The 22,647-nt window shown below is 45.3% G+C and overlaps 1 protein-coding gene across 1 annotated transcript in view; it reads right to left on the bottom strand.

Moving 5' to 3' along the window:
• Positions 1-17,830: 17,830 nt before the first annotated feature.
• Positions 17,831-22,647, bottom strand: part of LOC142259111 (uncharacterized) — a 44,768-nt gene continuing 39,951 nt past the window's right edge. Inside the window, 1 exon segment of the mRNA XM_075331623.1 lies at positions 17,831-20,241. Within this exon segment, the coding sequence (XP_075187738.1) occupies positions 18,614-20,241 (1,628 nt within the window). The 3' untranslated portion in view covers positions 17,831-18,613.

Below are 22,647 nucleotides of genomic sequence, written 5' to 3'. Positions count from 1 at the left end.
CCCTGAAGGGAGTAGTATTTCTAGGAGGCACATGCCATTTTTCAAATGCTCCAGATTCATGAAGAGGCATGCACCACTTCATGAATCAGGAGTGGCCCCCGCATAATTTGGGCCCTTTATGTTATAAAAATGATCTCTTTACAAAGTATAATTGTTGTAATTGAAAAACAAAAGAATTTTATGTCTGATATCTAAGTGCTTATTTTTTTAATGGGGCTACCCACAAATAGAGATGAGTGGACCTGTTGAAGTTCGGGTTCGGACTTTAGATAAAGTTCAATTGGGAACCGGACTTGACCCGAACCCCATTGGGAGTCACTAATTGGGCAATTTGGGTCTCCGCCCACATGCAACCGCTCATAAACAGAGCATTTCCAGGGGAGGGAGAGGGGAATTTCTTTCTTGTACACAATACATCCTTTAGCAATGTTTTTACCCCCAGTGAAAACCATTCAGACACTGCAAGCGGCTCACACTGGGCCAAGCACTGAGCATACCCGAGTACACCAATGCTAGATCGAGTGGTTAAAACGTAAAGCACCCTTAAGGAGCAAACAACACCCCAGACTGACATAGAGAGGCTGCACTAACTCACCAGCTGTCAGTAAATGGATCATTATCTCCTGAGGAGTGTAGGAACGCTGTACAAGCCTGGAGCAAAGCGAGGAGGGGGTGTGCGGAGATAAGATGGCGCCGACAGTGAGGAGGGAGGAGAGAGAGGAACACCAACGGCAGCTGCAGCAGCATGTCGATGCAGGAGGCCAGGATAACAGAAGAACCCAGAGAAATCAGAGCAGTACAGAGACACTGGGTGAGATTAATTACCCAAGGATGGCAAAAGAAGTGGCAGACCATCTGACTGCAGACATTAGGGAGGCACTAGCAGTCTCCGTGAAGGAGGCTATGGCGGCGCTGCAGGAGGACGTTTAACATCATGACATGAGGCTGACAGAGGTAGAACAAAGAATCTCTGATGCCGAAGACAATTTGACAAGACTGGAGGGCAGATTTAAGGAGCTAGATACTATTGCTCAGCTCATGAATGTTAAAATAGAAGACCTTGAAAATAGGTCTAGGAGGAATAACCTAAGGATGGTGGGCCTGCCTAAGTCAGTTATGACAAAATATCTGGACTCAATCTGTGAAAAGTAATTACCCCGGGCCCTAGGTCTACTACACAGCTGCCGGGTAGAAAGAGCACACAGAGTGGGACCCATAAGGAAGCAAAGAGATTGACACAGTAATAATGACAATACCTCCAGGCAAAGTGAAATATCCAGAGCAAGACAGGTTATTATTAAATACCTGGAATACAAAGATAAAGAAGAAATTCTATGGGCCTTCAGGAATAGGAGACAGACACTATGCATTCGGAGAAACAAGATTCTACTATTTGGCAACTATTCAGCAGAAGTCACACGAAAAAGAAAAGCATTTAGCCAGATCTGCACTGCCCTCTATCACAAAAACATTAAATTTCAGCTTTTATACCCAGCAATACTAAGAGTAAGAGGAGCAGATGGGGTCACAAAGACTTTCCGGGATTCTTCGGAAGCAGAGAAGAGGATACTACAGGAGGGGAGCACACGGCGACAGGAGAGGAATGGAAAAGAAGGGACTTCCACTGATCCGAAACATGCAGATCCTGCAAACATAACATCTGCAGGTAGACCCGACAACAAACCAGAGTGGAGTCAATTGAGATCCAGACCAGCCAATCCGAAGGAAAAGCGATAGATGGCGACTTCAGCTGAGAAAAGAGGAGGAAGAGGCAGCAGCTCATGAACAAGCAGGACAAGAAGAAGACTTAATTTGGGACTGCTGAAGGGAGCCATATGGTGATAAATGTGCCTTAACCCTCTAAAGTCTCACCTGCCTCCCTGTTGTGTCCCATAAAGGAACAACCTGTTGTATATTTCTTGCATTGCATATTTTTTCTCCTATCAGGAAATTCCTTTGTTACTAGGAAGATTTAGACTGTATAAAGACTGTCCCTATGTTCCTCCCTTAGTTGGCTTCTGTATAAGATGCTCCTCCCTTATTCTTCAGGTTAGTCTAGAGAAACCATTGCTGAAGACACATGTGTTCAACCCAGTACAGATTATTCCTTTTCATCTGCCTGTACTTTGTACTTAATACAAGATTCTAGAAGAAAACTACAGCGTTTCTCCTGGTTTTCCTATAAGTCACCGTTCTGGCTGAGTTAAAGCTGTCTGTTGATGCCTGTGGTGTGAGTACAAGCATACAGTTATCTAAGGGACTGGTAATTAGAGCGCTTGGGATTCACAGCTTCTAGGAAGAGACAGAACACTCCCTCTCTCTCTCTCTTTTCTTTCTCTTCCTTTTTCTCTCTCTCCTTTTGATGCCTACTCCTTTTTCCCTTCTATCATTCTCTAATGCTCTTTTTCTATCTTCGTTCTCTTTCTTTTCTCCTTCATCCCTCTTTTATATCTCACCTCTTTCCATCTTCCTTTTTTTCCCTTCATCTGCTTTTATCTATTCTTGCCTTTCTTTTGTACCTTTCCTTTTCCGGCTCTCTATCCCCCCCTATTATTTTTTTCTCTTCTCTTAATGACCGGTATAAGCAATTTTAGGATTTTGATAAATTTATAAAGGCTGTTTAGGGGCATGGAGCTAATAGCTGATAGAAGGGGAGGGGTGACATAGTGGGGTGGCTTCACGGAGAGCTTGACCCGAAGCAGGTTTGAAAGGAGCTTAAATCATCTCAGAAAAAATGGAAGACAATAATTGTATTTGTAAAGTTGGGGATGTGAGGGGTTATATACAGTTGGATGGGGGGAGGGGAGGGGAAGGGAGTTGGGGAATCCATGCGACACGGCCAGAAAAAGGAATTGTTGATTTTGGGGAATATGGTTAAGCTCATTACGTGAAATATTAAGAACTCAGATCGCCGCACAAACGAAATATGATACTACGTCATCTCAAGAAGCTTAAATTTGATATTGCTTTATTACAGGAGACGCACTTGCAAAAGGAGGTGTTCTTCTGTATGAACAAGATGTGAGTGGGAAGGGTATACGGGTCGGTTTCAAAAGGTAGGAAAGCAGGGGTTCTTATTTTGATCACTAAAAACTTTGCACACGAGGTGGAAACACAAGATTCAGATGAAGAAGGAAGATACATACATATAAAGATTTCAGGTACTTTTAGTATTCATAATATATGTGCACAGTGCACCCAATACGGAACAAAGGCCTTTTTTGAAAATATAACTAATAAGATTTTGATGGACGGGGACATGTGTAAACTGGTGGGGGGGAGACTTCAACACAGTGGTTTTTCAGGAAGAAGATAGGAGGAGTCAGGGGAGGAGTGTGGAGGGGTTTCTGAGAGCAATGCTAAAAACAACAATATTACAAGATTGCTGGAGAATACATCACCCGCAAGAGAGAGAATTTACACACTATTCCCACCCACACGACTCTTGGTCACAGATTTACCTCTGGCTGAGAGGTGAGAATTTATTGCAGAGGGTGGAAGAGATAGCTATAGAGAATATGGTAATATCGGTTCATAGCCCACTGGCAGTCATTGTAGCAAGTTCAGAGAGGACAGGATTATATATGGTGCTTCCCCTCATTCTTGACTTTGGACGAAAACTTCCATAGAATACTGAGAGAGTGGTGGGTAAGACAAAAACAAAAAGTATGTTCCAGCTCACCTGTCTGGGAGACACCAACCTTGGAACCGTGCAGGGATGGAAAAGTCGTTAAAACTAGGTCAAGGAATTCGTAAAAATTATCCAGCAGCTTGATCCAAGAATTTAAAAACAATTATTTTTATTGAAATAGAAGGATAAAAGTCCAAAAGTCACATGGAGTAGTTACATAGACAGAGGACGCATTTCGAACGTCTAGTTCTTATTCAGTCTCTGAATAAGAACTAGACGTTCGAAACGCGTCCTCTGTCTATGTAACTACTCCATGTGACTTTTGGACTTTTATCCTTCTATTTCAATAAAAATAATTTTTTTAAATTCTTGGATCAAGCTGCTGGATAATTTTTACGAATTCCTTGAGAGAGTGAGTGGTGGGTGGATTATACATTCACGAATCAGGAGCACAATGGGGAAACACTATTGTATTGGGAGACGGCTGAGGCAGTTTTGACAGGATAAGTGCTAAGATATACAACAAAGGTGAAACGATAGGCACAAGTAAAGTTTCATGAGGCTAGCCAGTCAGTTAGGGAAGTGTATACTGACTTCTTAGAAAAACCATCAAGGGTGACAAAAGCAAAGTGGGTGGAGGCGAAGGGCAATTTTGAGAACTGGGTAGAAAGGAAAGAAAGTGTGTACAGGACACAACAAGAGGCAGAGTTGACTCGTTTCGAGGACAAGGCAGGGAAGTTATTGGCAAATCTGGCAAGGTGACGATGACCAATGACACATATTACGACACTGAGAAATGCTGTGGGGAATAAAATGACAGATCCCAAAGAGATAAACAACATTCTTGGAGACTTCTACGCAGATTTATACAAAGAGGAGGAGTCAGCTGATAGGAAAGAAGGAAATGAGTGGTTAAAAGGAACAAAAATGCCTACGCTCACGGAGGAAAATTTACAGGGTCTGAATAAAGAAGTGACGGAGGAGGAGGTGCTACAGGTTATAGGAGAGTTAAAAACGACGAAGGCCCCAGGACCAGATGGTTTTAGCGGCAGTTTTTTCAAAATTATGAAGGAACAAATCTCACCTATACTGACAGAGTTATTCAATAAGATAATGGACGGGGAAAGAATATCGGGTACACTTAATACAGCCTATATAAAGCTCATTCCTAAAGGAGGAAAGAATTTAGAAGAACCATCTAGTTATAGGCCCATTTCGTTGATTAATCAAGACCTAAACATTTTAGTGAAGTTGATGGCAAATAGGCTAGTGACAATATTGCCAGAGATTATAGATCTCCCCCAGGCTGGCTTTGTTAAAGGGCGTTCAGTGGTGACAAATATTAGGAAAGTAATGCTAGCAATTGATGTAGTAAAGCAGAGGAGAGAAGGGGTGGGGGGGGGAGAAAGCGTTCGACAATGTGAGGTGGTCGTGGCTGGAACAGGTGTTAGATCACCTGGGTCTATATGGTGCTTTTAGGAATTTTGTGTGGGTTCTTTAGGCAAATCCCCAGGCAAGAGTGAGTACCCCGTGATTTCTGTCAAAAAAATTTCCTTTGGTGAAGGGAACCAGGCAAGGATGCCCGATGTCACTACTGTTGTTTAACTTGGCTATTGAACCACTGGCTAGACGTTTGAATGAGGGGGGGTGGTTTGAAGGGATCATGGTAGGGAGGAAGTCATTGCACTCAGCCTTATTTGCTGATGATATAATCCTGTTCATGAGCAAACCTAAAACGCAATTGAGTAGAGTCAGAACAAATTGAGGTCTATGGGAGGTTAGCAGGGTTTAGACTTAACAAAAACAAATGTGAAATTCTCTTCTTGGACAAAAGGAGAGCGGAGGGTGAGAGGGGGGCATTATGTGACATTCCTATAGCTAGAAATACAATTAAATTCTTGGGAGTACAGGTTGGGAGGGATACAAAGACCATATATTCATTAAATTATTCCCCTTTGATAGACAAAATTGAACGTGAACTGCAAGGTTGGGCAAATTTGCCATAGACTCTTCTGGGAAGAAATCATCTAATAAAAATGATGAGCTTTTCCAAGCTGCTCTATCCAATGCAGACAATCCCATTGCTTCTTAAACACTTGGATGTGAACAGATTGACAAAAGCGTTCTCACTTTTTTTGTGGAAGGGATATAGGCCGAGGATTAGTGCCAAAAGGTTAATGTTGTCAACCGAAAAAGTAGGGATCAGACTACCAAACATTAGGGGGTACAATCTGGCCTGTATCTTGAGATGTAGTCGATTAGATTAGACGAACAAGTAGGTACTCTGACTGGGATATAGAGGCTGAATTTTGTAAGCCTTGGGACCTGAGTTCAATTTTACATACCTCCATTCCAAATTTGCCGCCCAATATTAAACACTCACTGATTTGTAGAGACACAGTGATGACTTGGAAGGCGGTTAGGAAAAAGTTCGGGTTAGCCTGGAATCTCTCCAAATTCCTTAATATATGGGCTTGTCCTGACTTTCCACAGGGAAGGGAAAATGATCTCTTTAAAGAGTGGAGGGAAAAAGGGATTGGAACTCTAAAAAACCTGATGCATGATACAGAACAGAGATGGATGACGTGTGAGGAGTTGAGAGAAAAGTATGACTTGCGCCCATTCCAGATTCTCCAGTTTGAACAGGTGAAACAAGGGATAATGCAGAACTTATGTGACGCCCTGGACTAGCCAGGTAGTCACAGATAGCGCCCCACATAACACCAGTCCCCTCACTAGGTAACAGCAGCCAACCACATTAAACCCTAGTCACCCCCCTCAGGGCTTGATGGACACACCAGGGGGCGGAGCCAGGCGGTTGGCCCCGCCCACCAAGGAGTTCAGAGAGCCTGAGGCGGGAAACACGGGCAGATTAGTTTTTGGAGTGAGTCTAGAGTGGAAGCAGGCCTGTGCCCAGGTTTGCAGCAGTGTGACAGGTGTCTGGGTTGTAGCCCGGGCACCTTTGGCTAGGAGGCATACGGTGGTCTCAGCCTGCAGGAGTCGGGAAAATGGCTCGGTGGAACCGTTGTGGACCGGGACAGAGTAGTGGCCCACCGGTACCGACCCGGGGAACCGACTGGAAACCGGAGCACAAAGGGGGGGTACTCAGACCCTGAAGCTAGGTCCAGAAGCTACTGGGGACTAGCTAATTAACTGATTGAGGCTAGGACTTTAGGTCCTTTCCCACCCAAAGTCCCGACTGAAGACAACAGCCCAACAAGGGGGATAGAAAGCCACCGCACAGGCAGAGAGATCCCACGGGCCAGCGTCTGCGGGCAAAGGGCTCTCCCGACATCCACAAAGCCAGGGAGCGGACTCCTGACGCTGAAGCGCAGGCAGCCCAACGATACACAACACAGTGCAGGAGAAAGACAGAGACCACCAATCGGGTGGGGGACCAGACACAGCCGGCTGCGGGCACCAACCACCATCATCTTGGTTTACCAGAGACTTGTGTGTGTTACTAATCGTGAGTACAACAGTGCCCTCCGGCCGCGCACCTCCATGCACCGCCCATTACACAGCACCCAACGTGTCCCGGGGCAACCATTCCTACCCACGGAGGGGTTAACATCTTGCTGCGCAACATCTCGCCCGGGTGCCCAGTAACCGCAGCGGTGGTGTCCACCTTCACCACAACCCGTGGGTGGCGTCACGAACTTAAAACACGGCTCCGGCCGTACACCACTTAAAGCGCCAGTCCCCCTTCAGATCGAAGTGGACCACGGGGCCCCCGGGTCCGGAGACGCTCGAGCCACCACCCGGCGAGTCCGGACCCGAGTGGCTCGGTTGCAGCCGAGCGCGGGGCGGCACAATTATACAACATAACTAACGAATATGAGGCAAATCAGATGGATGCGATCATATTAAGGGACATCCATGCCACAAATATATCAAGTCTTTATGGAAATATGAGAGAAGTGTTAGTCCCTAACATATCAGGAAGAATTTTGAAAGGGTGGGCAAGGCAGTTGGGAGATCAACAGGGGGAGGAGAAGTTTTTGAAAGGTTGGATGGTGTTGAGGAAGAAGATTGTGAATGAGAACTTAAGGGATACCCATTTCAGGATCAGGCATAGAGCTATCTATGGATTTAATATATTGAATGCAAGACATCCAGATAAGATGATGAGTTGTCCAAAATGTGGTACGGAAAAAACAGACCTATATCATGGGTTATGGCAGTGCGGGAGGATTGAAAGATTTTGGAAACAAGTCCAGGGGGTAGTGAGGAAAATCTGGAACAGAAACGTGGAGATGGATCCAAAAGTTTGGTTATTTCACTATCAGCATCAGGAGGAAGTTTAGTGTAGATCACAGAGGGAAACGGGTTTATGCCGCGCTAAAAACCACTGATGCCGGTATATTAAAAATTTCATTTTTATTTCACAATCCTACACGTTTCAGAGACATGACCCATCTCCTTCTTTAATATACCGGCATCAGTGTTTTTTTGTGTGGCATAAACCTGTTCCCTCTGTGATCTAAACAAAACTACGTTATCCACGGGGCCGCTGCTGAACCACGCAGACACTCACATGCGTGTATAAGGGGTTGTGACTGGCACAACCAATCTAGGTGAGTGTACCTCTTTTCTTCATTTCGAAACGTTATACCGGGTAAGACCCTATTGTTCCTTCTGTTCCCCTTCTCTAGTAGCATCAGGAGGAGGGCGAGGAAGGGGGGAACAAGTTACCGAATCTTTTCCATGATATAGCAATGATAAGTAAAAGGGCAATTCTTCAGAAGTGGCTGGTGGAAAAAATACCAACGAAAGAAGAACTGGTTAATCAATTGAAAAAAACGCATGTATTGGAGAAGGTGGTGCTGGAGAGATGCAAAGAGAGGATGGAAGCAAAATTTTTTAGTAAATGGAGAAAGTTTCTAAGCGTGATCTGTTCAAGAGAAGAATTACTACAAATAATGTCCTCATTTGTGTCCACAGAATGGTATATGAAGGAAGATCTGTCAGGGTCCCTGGGCAAGCTGAAAGTATATTTGGCTAAATTCGGGGTTGTGTCGTATGGAGAGGGGAGGGGGGGGATGGGAAGGATAGTGTTTAGAAGTAATGTTTGTAACAAGTTATGAAGGAGGGCTGAAGGGGGGCAGCGGAGATTTAACAATGGAAATATACACTGACGAAGATGCAGTTTTATTGTCAGAACTTTCTGACATTTGACTTCCCAGCAAAATCTATGAGAAGTCAGATTTGCTGCGCACATTGCAGTTTATTTGTCAGTGTTTTCTTTGACAAAAGTTTGTGACAAAAAAGAAGCAACATGTTCATTCTTATAGTGTTTTTGTCAACATTTGTTACAAATAAATGCATCAAAAACACATGCTATGCTGTCAATTTGGTGCGTTTTTCATGCATTTTTGGTGCATTTTTGTCACACAAAATGCATCAAAAACGCACGTATATTACAAGCAGGTTTTTTTACATTTCCAGGCTCTCTCTGACAAGGTGCAGTTTTGGTTGCAATTTGTGTGCAGAAAAAACTGCAGCGTGCGCATGTAGCCTATCTCACCGGAGCAGCTTGATCCCGTCAACGCACCACTAGTATGCGAGGAAATAACGACCGCAATAAAGCCCCTTATGGTTAATAAAGCCCCAGGCCCAGACGGCCTAACAAATTTTTACTACAAAACTCTCTCAGAGATGCGAGTTCTGCACCTGCAGGAAACAATTCAGTTCACTTTTGTAATATCTTTTGTGTATTTTTATAAACACTTTAAGGTTCAAAGTGTCGTATTGCTTCACACAATATATATATACAGCCAAGCAATTGTAGTGTATGGACTGTGGTAACAATTAAAATATAACCTTTATTGGTTAGTAATTAAAAATATCAAACCACACAACAGTTACGGTTGTAAAAAAACAAGGCCCAGTCACAACATGCTGGAGGTCTGTTATATTGAAGCTCTCTTTTGACCATAGTCCCCTAAGGAATAAGCATATTATGAAACGCGTTGGGAGGTCTAAGAGCATATCAGGTCAGATGGTTGCCAATTGAGGGGTATTGTGAGGCTGTAATGATTTGCCCCCCCCCCCTCTATATATTGGACAACTATGGTTTTTCTTAATTAATATTTTTAAGAGTCTACAGTGAGTGTTGTTTACACAGCTCTATTGTCTCTTGTATACAATTCTGTTAATGTATTTGACAACTTGTTGATTGTTGTCTTCTATCACCGCGGTGGGAGATTCTCCTCCTTCCCCCCCCCCCCGTGTGAAGTTTGTCCTTCCTTGGTGATACTAGGAGCTTTACATCTGCTCCAATTTTATTGGGTTGTTTTTGACAACCGTAACTGTTGTGTGGTTTGATATTTTTATTTACTAACCAATAAAGGTTATATTTTAATTGTTACCACAGTCCATACACTACAATTGCTTGGCTGTGTATATTTTTATAAACACTGCCTACTTTTCAGATTAAATATTGTGAGGTAGCACGGTCGGCTGCGCAGCAGAAGACACGGGATCCAGGCATTAAGGTTCACAGCACACGGTTTTAATGTCCAAACAAAAGTCCATAACACAATACATGTGCCTCTCCAGCAGAAAACTCAGGAAGTTCTGTTCACTCCCTCACACCCGGCACACCTGCCCTCGTTCCTGTTTCCTTTTAACCCTTCCTTAAGCCTGTAGGGAAACAGCATTAACCCTATAGTGGATTTACTTTCTATCATGGAGTGAGCACAACCTGGGCGAGACATACCGGCCGTCATAGATAACCCCGGTCACAGTCTCACATACCCCCCATCCTCAGTTCAAGCGTGCGGGGTTGAACTCCAGCCATCAAACACGGGCCGCCGGACAAGGCATCGGCGTTGCCCTGCAACCTACCGGCCCTATGTTCAACCGTAAACCGGAAGTCCTGCAGAGAAAGGAACCACCGGGTAACCCGGGCATTCCGTTCCTTGGCGGACCTCATCCAGACCAGTGGAGAGTGATCCGTCACCAAGCGAAACTCCCGTCCCAGCAGGTAATAGCGTAGGGACTCCAAGGCCCACTTGATCGCCAGGCACTCCTTCTCCACTACGCTATAATTCCGCTCGGGAGGGCTGAGCTTCCTACTTAAGAAGGTGACGGGGTGTTCCTCCCCCTGAACCACCTGAGACAGCACTGCCCCCAGGCCGACCTCTGAGGCGTCAGTCTGTACTATGAACTCCTTCCGGAAATCAGGGTGTACAAGAACGGGCTGTCCGCACAGGACCCCCTTCAGGGCCCGGAAGGAGTCCTCGGCCTGCGGAGTCCAGCGCACCATGACGGACTTCTTGCCTTTGAGAAGGTCCGTCAAGGGGGCTGATAGTCCCGCAAAATCCTTTACAAACCTCCTGTAGTATCCCACGATACCCAGGAAGGCCCTAACCTGCTTCGTGGTCAGGGGTCTAGGCCACTTCTGGATCGCCTCAACCTTGTTAATTTGGGGCTTAATCACTCCTTGGCCTATCACGTAGCCCAAGTAGCGGGCTTCCGTGAGTCCCAACGCACATTTCTTGGGATTGGCTGTCAATCCGGCTGTTCGAAGCGCGTCCACCACCGCTTGTACCTGTTCCAAGTGGGTCTGCCAATCGGAGCTGTAAATAATGATGTCATCAAGGTACGCTGATGCATACGCCTGGTGGGGTTCCAGCACTAAGTCCATCAACCTCTGGAACGTGGCCGGAGCGCCATGTAACCCAAAAGGCAAGACAACATAGTGGAAGAGACCCTCCGGTGTAACAAAAGCGGTTTTCTCCTTGGCGGACTCCGTCAGTGGCACCTGCCAGTACCCCTTGGTCAGGTCGAGCGTGGTAAAATACCGCGCCTGTCCCAGCCTATCAATCAGCTCATCCACTCTGGGCATGGGGTAGAGATCGAACTTGGATATTTCGTTCAATCTCCTAAAGTCATTGCAGAACCTTAAGGAGCCATCGGGTTTTGGTATTAGGACAATCGGACTAGCCCATTCACTCCGGGATTTTTCGATGACCCCCAGGCGTAACATTGTCTTTACTTCCTCCGATATGGCTTGTCGTCGAGCCTCCGGTACCCGGTATGACTTCAGGCGTACCTTCAGGTGGGGCTCGGTGACAATATCATGTCGTATCAGACTGGTCCTACCGGGCAGCTCGGAGAAGACATCGGGGTTCTGCTGAACCAACCGTCTGGCCTCTCGCCTCTGAGTCTTGGTGAGGGCTTCTCCAATCCTTACTTCCGGTTCGTCCTCTCCGGAGGTCGCTGGAGCCGGAGGTGAACGACCCGAAGAGGAGGGAGATGGGGAAAAAACAGCCATCAGGCTTTCCCGTTCCTGCCACGGTTTTAATAGGTTGACATGGTATATTTGTTCAGGTTTCCGCCTACCGGGCTGCAATACTTTATAGTTAACCACCCCGACTCTTTCTTTTATCTCGTAGGGGCCTTGCCACTGAGCCAGGAATTTACTCTCCGCCGTGGGGATTAATACCAACACCCGATCCCCGGGTTTAAAGGTCCGCATGGTAGCTTGTCTATTGTAGCGGCCGCTTTGCGCGGCCTGAGCCTCCTGTAGATGCTCCTTCACAATTGGCATGACCGCGCTTATGCGGTTCTGCATACCCAAAATGTGTTCAATCACACTTTTATGGGGGGTGGGCTCTTGCTCCCATGTTTCCTTTGCCAGGTCCAACAATCCCCGGGGATGTCGCCCGTATAACAACTCAAAAGGCGAAAACCCCGTGGATGCCTGTGGCACCTCACGGATGGCAAACATCAAATAGGGAAGCATCATATCCCAGTCTTTCCCGTCTTTTGAAATCACCCTTTTTAGCATGGTTTTCAGGGTTTTATTGAAACGCTCGACTAAACCGTCCGTTTGAGGATGATACACAGACGTACGCAACTGCTTGATCTGGAGTAGCCGGCATAGCTCTTTGGTCACTTTAGACATGAATGGGGTCCCCTGGTCCGTAAGGATCTCCTTGGGCAACCCCACCCGGCAGAACACAGCAAACAATTCCCGAGCTATAAGCTTTGCTGCAGTATGTCTGAGAGGTATCGCCTCGGGATACCGGGTGGCATAGTCAACGATCACTAGGATGTGTTGGTGCCCTCGAGCGGACTTTACGAGGGGCCCCACCAGATCCATCCCTATCCGTTCAAAAGGGACTTCTATAATGGGTAACGGTACCAACGGACTGCGAAAATGGGTCAGGGGTGCGGTAAGCTGACACTCCGGGCAGGTTTCGCAGAACCGTTTTACCTCCCCAAAGACTCCGGGCCAATAGAACCTTTGCAATATTCGCTCCTGCGTTTTCTTGACCCCTAGGTGGCCACTCATCAGGTGTTTATGAGCCAAGTCGAGGACCCGCCGACGATGCGGCTGGGGCACCACCAACTGCTCTACCCCCACGCCCCGTATTTCATCTACCCGGTAGAGTAAATCCTGCTTAAGAGCGAAATGGGGGTACCTTACCTGGGCACCGGGCAGCTGTGCCACCCCGTCAATTACTGTCACCCGACTCCGGGCATGTATTAATGTAGGGTCCTGGAGTTGGGCAGTCCCAAACGTATCCGGGGACGCCTCCAACTCCGGGATGGGCTCGACCATTTCAGCCTCTCCTGCCAATACCTCTAGGGGTGACCTATCGGGTTCACATTCTGTCCCTATCATGGGGACCCCTACGGCAGGTGTCCCGGATTCAGGATTGTAGGGCTCAGGTCCCGGACTGACCAATATCTGAGGAGACTTAGGGGGTCCCTTCCATAAAGTCCAAAAATAGGGCAGATCCCTTCCTAGGATCACGTCATAAGGAAGAGTGTTAAGAAGTCCCACCTCATGTTGCACCTGACCGCAAGGTGCTGTGATGGTGACAATCCCCGTGGGATAGTCTCGGCGGTCCCCATGTATGCAAACCACCCCCACGGTACGTCCTGTGGCCTTTACTTTAGCCCTCAAGGTGGATCGCACAAGGGTCACTAAGCTTCCGGAATCCAACAATCCTGTAACCGGACATCCATTCACCTGTATTTGGCACAAGTGGGGCTCCGTCTCTGGGGAGACCAGGTCAGCGGTACACACCACCTGAGCATACATTGAACCCCGCCGGGTAACCCCACAATCCATGGGCTCCGTGGTGAGTGGACACTGGGCTTCCATATGTCCCACCCGCTGGCACCGCCAACATCTAATGGGGACGGAAACCCCCTTGACGGGTTGTCGTTTAGGGTACAGAACCTTCCGGACCTCAGGAATGGCGGCCGCGGCCTCAGACGGGACGGTAGGGGACTCCTGTACCGTTGTCAGCGGTGGGTCCTTGGCCCTAGGCTTGGAGGGGCCGGACCGACGGGCGGTACGCAAAGTCTCAGTGTCCCGTATCAAGTCCTGCGTAGCCACATGCCGCTCTACCAGGGACACTAATTAGTCCAGGGTACTCGGGTCACCCTGTCCGACCCACCGTTGAACGGTGACGGGTAAAGTGCGCACAAAACGATCCACTACTACTCTTTCCACCATTTGCGCCGGGCTCAGAGTGTCAGGCTGCAACCACTTTTTTACAAGATGCAACAAGTCATAGGCCTGGGAGCGTACGGGTTTGGCTTCCTCATAGAACCACTGATTGACCCGCTGAGCCCGTACATAGGTATTCACCCCCAACCGAGCCAGTATTTCGGCTTTCAGGGTCACATAGTCAATGGCGTCCTCGGCACAGAGGTCCAGGTACGCTTTTTGGGGTTCCCCCGTCAGATAGGGCGACAATACCTCAGCCCACTGCGGGGTCGGCAGCTTTACCCGCTCGGCCACCCGCTCAAACACCGCCAGGAACGCTTCCACATCATCACCCCGGGTCATCTTTTGCAACGCTTGTCTCACCGCTTTCCGGACGCTGCCGTCGTCACCCGGTCCCGGGGTTGTTGCTGCCGGTCCGGCACGGATCGACTTGGCCAGGAGAACCATCTGTTCTTGGTGCCTTTTTTCCTGCAATTGCAAGGCTTGCTGCTGACGTGCATTGGCCTGCTCCATCTGTTCTTGGTGCCTTTTGTCCTGCACTTGCAAGGATTGCTGCTGACGTGCATTGGCCTGATCCATCTGTTCTTGGAGTTTTCTTTCCTGCACTTGCAAGGATTGGAGCAGGTGTGCATTGGTCTGTTGCTGCTGTGCATTAGCCTGAGCCAAATGCTTTAGTATGTCCTCCATGGCGTCGCCGGGTTTGGGCTGTAGTATAGCCGCTCGAATCCAGGACATGCGCAGCTGGGTCACCAGGGATGGATGCTACACCTCACCGGCTGTCATGCCCGCATTCTATACCATATGTGAGGTAGCACGGTCGGCTGCGCAGCAGAAGACACGGGATCCAGGCATTAAGGTTCACAGCACACGGTTTTAATGTCCAAACAAAAGTCCATAACACAATACATGTGCCTCTCCAGCAGAAAACTCAGGAAGTTCTGTTCACTCCCTCACACCCGGCACACCTGCCCTCGTTCCTGTTTCCTTTTAACCCTTCCTTAAGCCTGTAGGGAAACAGCATTAACCCTATAGTGGATTTACTTTCTATCATGGAGTGAGCACAACCTGGGCGAGACATACCGGCCGTCATAGATAACCCCGGTCACAGTCTCACAATATATAAAATGTAATAGCGTATGGCTTTGGGATGTGGTTGATAGATTAAGAGGAACAAACCTACCTGTAACATATGTCCAGTCGAGCTATTGGTGGTGGCAGCTAGTAGTAGTTCCTTTCATTATTGTGGCGTTGGCAGTGACTGTTCTGAGGTATAGATATATTCCAGAGATAGAAACGATCGTATATATACTATACCTTCACTGTGAGCTTTTCAATCATCCTACTAGTGGAAACAGACATGGCCTCATCTATTAATTATTGGTCAATTTCGTAAATGTCCTGACAATTGGGGGTAGCAGAGCACTGTTCGGAACAGACTGCATCAAATGTTTTTGTGTTGGGGCTTATCTTTATTCATTGTGCAATTTAAGGGTTAATTTACATGTGATTGTTTGAAGGTTCACGAATAAGGAGAAATAACCATTGTATTTGTGGGACAAATCGAGAGTATTTTAGATACCACAATCGACTCCATTTCCAGTGATGTGTCACTTACTTGGCTGCTTGTTGAAGTATTTGCTAAAAATTAGTTTTATCTGCTGAAGATCTATCAGTTCTCGAAATGCTGTTGTGTATAACCTCACTCACACCACTGATTGGCAGCTGTGTACAATGAGCATAGACAGAAAGCTGCCAATCAGGGGTAGGACGGGGTCATACAAAGCTTATGGAGATGGAGGACACATGGCAGCAGGTTTACTAGTTCTTTAGCGATAATAGATATTTTATCAAAACTACAGCAAGCAGCCCAGTAAATGACACGTCATTGGAATCAGAGTCCCTTTATATTATTCTGATTTTTAATTAAGTGGTAAACACTTAGTGATAGATTCCCATTAGATTCAAAAAACCCCAGCATAGGTATCATAAATGTTACTCGCTCTTCACCAAGAGATAGACCCCTTTCAGTTCTGGCCTCTTATACACCCATAGTCTAAACTGTAATAAAGCTTTACTGGCAGAGATGAGCGAACCTGAACAGTAAAGTTTGTACCGAATACAGACTTTATAAAAAAAAAAAAAATCAGTGACCGAGTTTGGAGTTTGGGTGCTTTACGTATCCTAACCACTCGACCTAGAATCGCTGTGCTCGGGTATGCCCAATGCTTAGCACAGCGCCAGCTCCTAGCAGTGTTTGAATGGCTTTCACAGTAAGTAAAAACATTGTTATTGGATGTAGTGTGCGCAATTCCCGCCCTCCCTACCACGGAAGTGTTTGCTTTATGGCTGGTGGCATGTGGGCGAAAACTCGAACTGCCCAATTAGTAACTTCCAATGGGGTTCAGGTAAAGTCCGGGTCTCGAAATGAACTTTATCTAAAGTCTGGATCAAAAAGCCGAACCCGAAGTTCAACGGGTACACTTATCACTATTTGTGGGGAGCCCCATTAAAAACAATAACCACTTGGATATCAGACATATAAAATTCTGTCGTTTTTTTAATTACAACAATTATCCTTTGTAAAGGGATCGTTTTTATAACATAAAAGACCCAATTTATGCAGGGGCCACTCCTGGTTCATGAAGTGGTGCATGCCTCTTCATGAATCTGAAGCCTGCCTCCTTGTGCCATACTAGAAATATTACTCTCATCAGGGACTGGAGTGAGATTTCTGGCATAGGGAATGCCACAGCTCGTCATGAATTAAAGCTGTAATGTTACGCCCCCGTTCCACCCATGACTTTTCCAATTTTGAAGTGAAATTGCCAAAAGCCACCAACATTCTCTGAATTGATCCACATTTTTGAGACTTTTCAAAGCTTTTGTGACAATTTTTTGGCATAAAAGTTTTATGAATTGGGACAAGAGTGTCTTAACAACTGCCACATATCTAGGATGCACAGTGTGATTCAATTCTCCCGTCACGCCAGGGAATAGAAGCTATACCAGCCGTATAGTACAATACAAAGGGAAGGGGAAAAATGATGCCCTATCACTAGGGAAAGGGGGAAGTGGTGACCCCAGACAATAACCTGCAGTTCATCCTCACTACCCTCACCAACCCTATACAGGTTACACCTGTTTTCGAGCAGGAATACCTCACCCTAGGCAAACCCTGAACTAGGCCTAAAGTAAGGAACGTGGGTATGAGCTCTTCGTCAACACCACTAATGCTAAAGGAGACAAAGGAAAACAATACAGGGGAAACACAAATGCTACCACCTGAGCCCAGATCGATAGCAAAAGTCAAACACTTATCTTAGCAGCTACCACAGAAGTCTCTGGAACAACAAGAGGAGACGAACGCTGCAGACCACAGCCAGGAACAACTATAAACAGCACCCAAAGCAACCCAAGTGAGGTTTATAAAGGAAGTCAGAAGCTGGCAACTGAGAGGAAAAACTGACAGTTTGCCATGGTCATAGAGTCTACTGCTGCAGAAATGGAAAACTGTCAGATAAGAACACGTACTGCCAATCTCTGGGATTTTCCAACACTCGCTGTCACTATTTTTGTGCAAAATGTCTGTAGCTCTGCCTCAACTCCAGAGGTTCTGAGGCAAAATCATTACATCTAAACAACAGAGAAAGACGGGCATGAAGAATATATATTTTACAAGCATTTATTAACAAGTTTGGAAATGCAATTATATACAATGTGATATACTTAAGAGTTCCTATCTCAAATCTGGGGCTGCGCTGTTTAGAAAATAAAATCGTGGACACTGGGGTCATAGAGCTCATTCTTTCACTGTGAGAGTGATCACTGAGGGTTGTGGGATCTCACAACCTGGAAAATCCTTTCGGGGGAGACTTCTAAAAGTTTTGGTACTGGATTATATTTAGAAAATTCACTAATCTGCGGCTCTCCACTGCTTTAGTAAATATAAAAGGCAGCCACAGATTTGCACTATTTAAAGGAAAAGTAAAAAACTCATTGCGCTAAAAATTAGGGGATATTAACCCTGTAACATAACATTGTAAGCAGCAGATTCCCCCCCATAAGTGCGTCATGACCACATTTTTTGCTTCAATCTTTTCCCCTATTTTCCTCCTTCAAATCCTAGGTGTGTATTATGGTCCGAAAAATACAGTAAGTTTAAAAAGAAAGAAAATGGTTCTTTCCCCTCAACAATTCTTACTTGAGCAATTGTAGCTGATTTTTGGATAAAACCCTTTGAATTATAGTACATCATGATGGCTTATCCCGTGTGACTCATCTGACAACTGGACCTTATTAATAATATAAAACATTTGGCACATTCTGAAAGCAAGAATGGCTCCTCCGCTCTGTTGGTTTTCTGATGTCAGCAAGACTTGATTTACCAGTTAAACATTTCAATTATTCACAACAAGAAAAGGGTTCCTTCCCTGTGCGGCTTCTTCACATGTTTAACAAGATCTGATTTCTGAAAATTACATTTTCCACATTCAGAACATAAAAATGGCTTATTTTGTGTGATTTTTTTGATGGTAAACAATACCTGATTTCCTAGTAAAACATTTCCCACATTCTGGGTATGAAAATGGCTTCTCTCCTGTGTAAGATCTAGTATGCAAAACAAGTTCTGATTTCTGAATAAAACATTTCCCACAATCTGAACATGAAAATCGCTTCTCCCCTGTGTGAGATCTTTGATGCCAAATAGATTCTGATTTCCGAATAAAACATTTCCCACAATCTGAACATGAAAATCGCTTCTCCCCTGTGTGAATTTTCTGATGTGTAACAAGATGTGATTTCTGGATAAAACATTTCCCACATTCTGAACATGAAAATGGCTTCTCCCCTGTGTGAATTTTCTGATGTGTAACAAGATGTGATTTATGGATAAAACATTTCCCACACTCTGAACATGAAAATGGCTTCTCCCCTGTGTGAATTTTCTGATGTTTAACAAGGTCTGATTTCTGAATAAAACATTTTCCACACTCTGAACATGAAAATGGCTTTTCACCTGTGTGAATTTTCTGATGTGTAACAAGATGTGATTTATGGATAAAACATTTCCCACATTCTGAACATGAAAATGGCTTTTCCCCTGTGTGAGATCTTTGATGCCAAATAGATTCTGATTTCCGAATAAAACATTTCCCACAATCTGAACATGAAAATCGCTTCTCCCCTGTGTGAATTTTCTGATGTTTAACAAGGTCAAATTTCTGAATAAAACATTTTTCACACTCTGAACATGGAAATGGCTTTTCACCTGTGTGTTTTTTCTGATGTGTAACAAGACGTGATTTATCGATAAAACATTTCCCACATTCTGAACATGAAAATGGCTTCTCCCCTGTGTGAATTTTCTGATGTCTAACAAGATGTGATCTCTGAATAAAACATTTCCCACATTCTGAACATGAAAATGGCTTCTCCCCTGTGTGAATGTTCTGATGTCTAACAAGGTGTGTTATCTGAGTAAAACATTTCCCACATTCTGAACATGAAAATAGCTTCTCCCCTGTGTGAATGCTCTGATGTCTAACAAGATGTGATCTCTGAATAAAACATTTCCCACACTCTGAGCATGAAAATGGACGCTTACTAGAGTTAATTTTTTGATGGTTAGCAAGGGTTATTCTCCGAGTAAAACATTTTTCACCTTCTGAGCTTGAAAATGGCTTTTTTCCTCTATGTGTTTTTTGATGTTTTAAGAAATCTGATTTCTGAATAAAACATTTCCCACATTTTGAACACAAATATGGGTTCTCCCCTGTGTGAATTCTGTAATGTATAACAAGATCTGATTTCTGAGTAAAACATTTACTGCATTCTGAGCATGAAAATGGCTTCTTCCCTGTGTGAGTTTTTTGATGACCGGAATTTTGGACTTGCTTGAAAAGATCAGATGATAGCTCTTTCCTAGGAAGGACTGGAAGTATATCTAGGACACCAGCATGCTCTCCATATGTATCATGTGTGAAAAGATCAGATGATAAAGCTTTCCGAGGAAGGACTGTAGGTATATTTGGGACAAGAGCATGCTCTTCATATTTATCATGTGTGATAGTTTGATCATCTGTTTTAAATTCTGAAGATATTAGAAGTCCATCTGAACTCCCGATACAGTCATCTGCTAAAAATAAACACAATGTTATTATTTAATGATATTATTTTGAAAGTACATTTTTTTAAACCATAACAGCAGAATTTACATTAGGGGAAAAAATATTCTGAATCTGTTTTCTAATTTTCAGATCTAAGAGTTACATCTTTGTTAATTCCGACCTCCCATTCCTGTATCCAAGATATCTCTCCAGTAATACCATTTCTCTGAAATGTGCTACAATCAATAATCTGAGTGATTGTCACAATGTGACTGCGGGATAACAAGGGAAAGAGGGATTCTATAAGGTCCCACATGCTAGAAGACCCTAGGCCAGTGATGGCGAACCTGTGGCACTCCAGCTGTTGCAAAACTACAATTCCCATCATGCCTGGCCATTCAAAGCAAAAGCTTTGGCTGTGAAGACATGATGGGAATTGTAGTTTTGCAACAGCTGGAGTGCCACAGGTTAGCCATCACTGCCCTAGGCTATCCCTAACCTCTGGATTACTCCTGAAGGAGGAGATGCCAGAGTCTTGTGCCTTACTATTATCCTGACCAGATCTAATCTGTTATCCCCCTAGGGAAGGATGGGGCTGGAGTATGATTGAAACACAGATTAAAACAGACGGGAAAAACAAAATTCAGACACACTGCAAACTCACAGAAATAAAGAGTGAGAGACTAAGGAGAAAAGCAAGAGCAGGAAGGCAGCAACAAAAAGACAGCAAAGGTTAAAACCACAACTGCTCACAGAAATAATGCACAACAAACACCAGTTAGTTTGTACCATAACACTTCACCAGACCTGTATAGGTAAACTATAGCTGGCATTAATGGCATATACAGGAAAGAAGAGAATAACACTGACTCCCCTACAGCATGTGATCAAAGACATTAACAAGCAGCTCAAGAGAGAATGACCTTGCTAGACTAAATAGACTCAGTGTGTTGATCACAGACATCAAAGAAGTTACAGGCCGAGTGCCAGAATCTGTAGTTTCTACAGATCTTGATGCCGCCATGACAGTTGACGATGCCTGCAAAAATCTCCTGGTGACATTGATCCACAACATAGACAATTGCAAAGAGATTTTTTTTTGAAGACGAAAATAAAATAGTTAAAGCCATATGTAATAAAAAACTATTAGCTCCTATGTGACAATTCACCTGTATCTGCTCCATTCTGTAGTTCCTGCTGCTGCGCGACTGATCAGGGAGGAGTAATGAAAAAACGCATCTTATATCATCAACGTTTCTTCATTTATGGATTGTTGTAATTAATTTTATATTTTGAACATCCAAAGAGTACCAATACAGCAGCGATAGGGAGCTTAGTAAAGCCAGCTTTACACGTTACAATTGTGCGATCGCACCCGCCCCCATCGTTTGTGCGGCACGGACATTTTCTTGCCCGTGTCGCACAATGCTGTAACCCCCCATCACACGTACTTACCTTCCAAACGACCTCGCTATGGGCAGCGAACATCCAATTCCTGAAGGGGGAGGGACTTTCGGCGTCACAGAGACATCACACAACGGCCGGCCAATAGTAGCGGAGGGGCGGATATGAGCAGGACGTAAACATCCCGCCCACCTCCTTCCTTCAGCATTGCCGGCGGGACGCAGGTAAGCTGTGTTCATCGTTCCCGGGGTGTCACACGGTGCGATGTGTGCTGCCATGGGAACGATGAACAACAGGACGTTCAATTTTTAGAAAATGAGTGACGTGTCAACGATGAACGAGAAGGTGAGTATTTCTGCTCGTTCAAAGCTGTCACACGCTACGATATCACTAACGATGCCGGATGTGCGTCACTTACGACGTGACCCCCGCCGACATTTCGTTAGATATATCGTAGCGTGTAAAGCCCACTTAACTCTTCAGTATCCCGCAATCGAGTCACAAGGTGTCGACTGAAGTTGTGATGTTGCTCTCAAAAATTGACAGTCAAGTTGAAAAGGATGAGAGCTGCCTCTGTTAGAGACATATGCCGGATATTTAACGGGGTTCTCTGGGACTGTAACGCTGATGGCCTATCCTTAGGCTTTGTAACCAAAGCAAGTAGCAGGGTCTTGTGGTCTGTGCAGATAAACATTAGGGCTCCAAATCATCAAGACCGTACACTACAAAATGACGTCAGGGACTAGAGTGAAATTTCTGGCACAGGAAACGCCACAGTTTTTTATGAAGTAGAGAAGCGGTGGCATCACACCATCTTCTGGCCAAGCAATGCCAATTTTGGCAAAGCTGGTTAAAACTGGTGTGAACACCCACAAACCAGCCTGTCTCCTCTTCAGCGTTAGACTCGTGCAATTAAGAGACCTTTGGTCACATGATGTGATGTTGAAAAGGTTCTTAAGCAGTCCTATAATCACGGCATATAAACACCGGGCCCTAGGAAAATGGGGCCCTGTGCAATTGCTTAGTTTGCT

This window comes from Anomaloglossus baeobatrachus (assembly GCF_048569485.1).
Source record: "Anomaloglossus baeobatrachus isolate aAnoBae1 chromosome 5 unlocalized genomic scaffold, aAnoBae1.hap1 SUPER_5_unloc_27, whole genome shotgun sequence".
Lineage (NCBI taxonomy): Eukaryota > Metazoa > Chordata > Amphibia > Anura > Aromobatidae > Anomaloglossus > Anomaloglossus baeobatrachus.
This window is presented reverse-complemented; position numbering and strand designations above follow the sequence as displayed.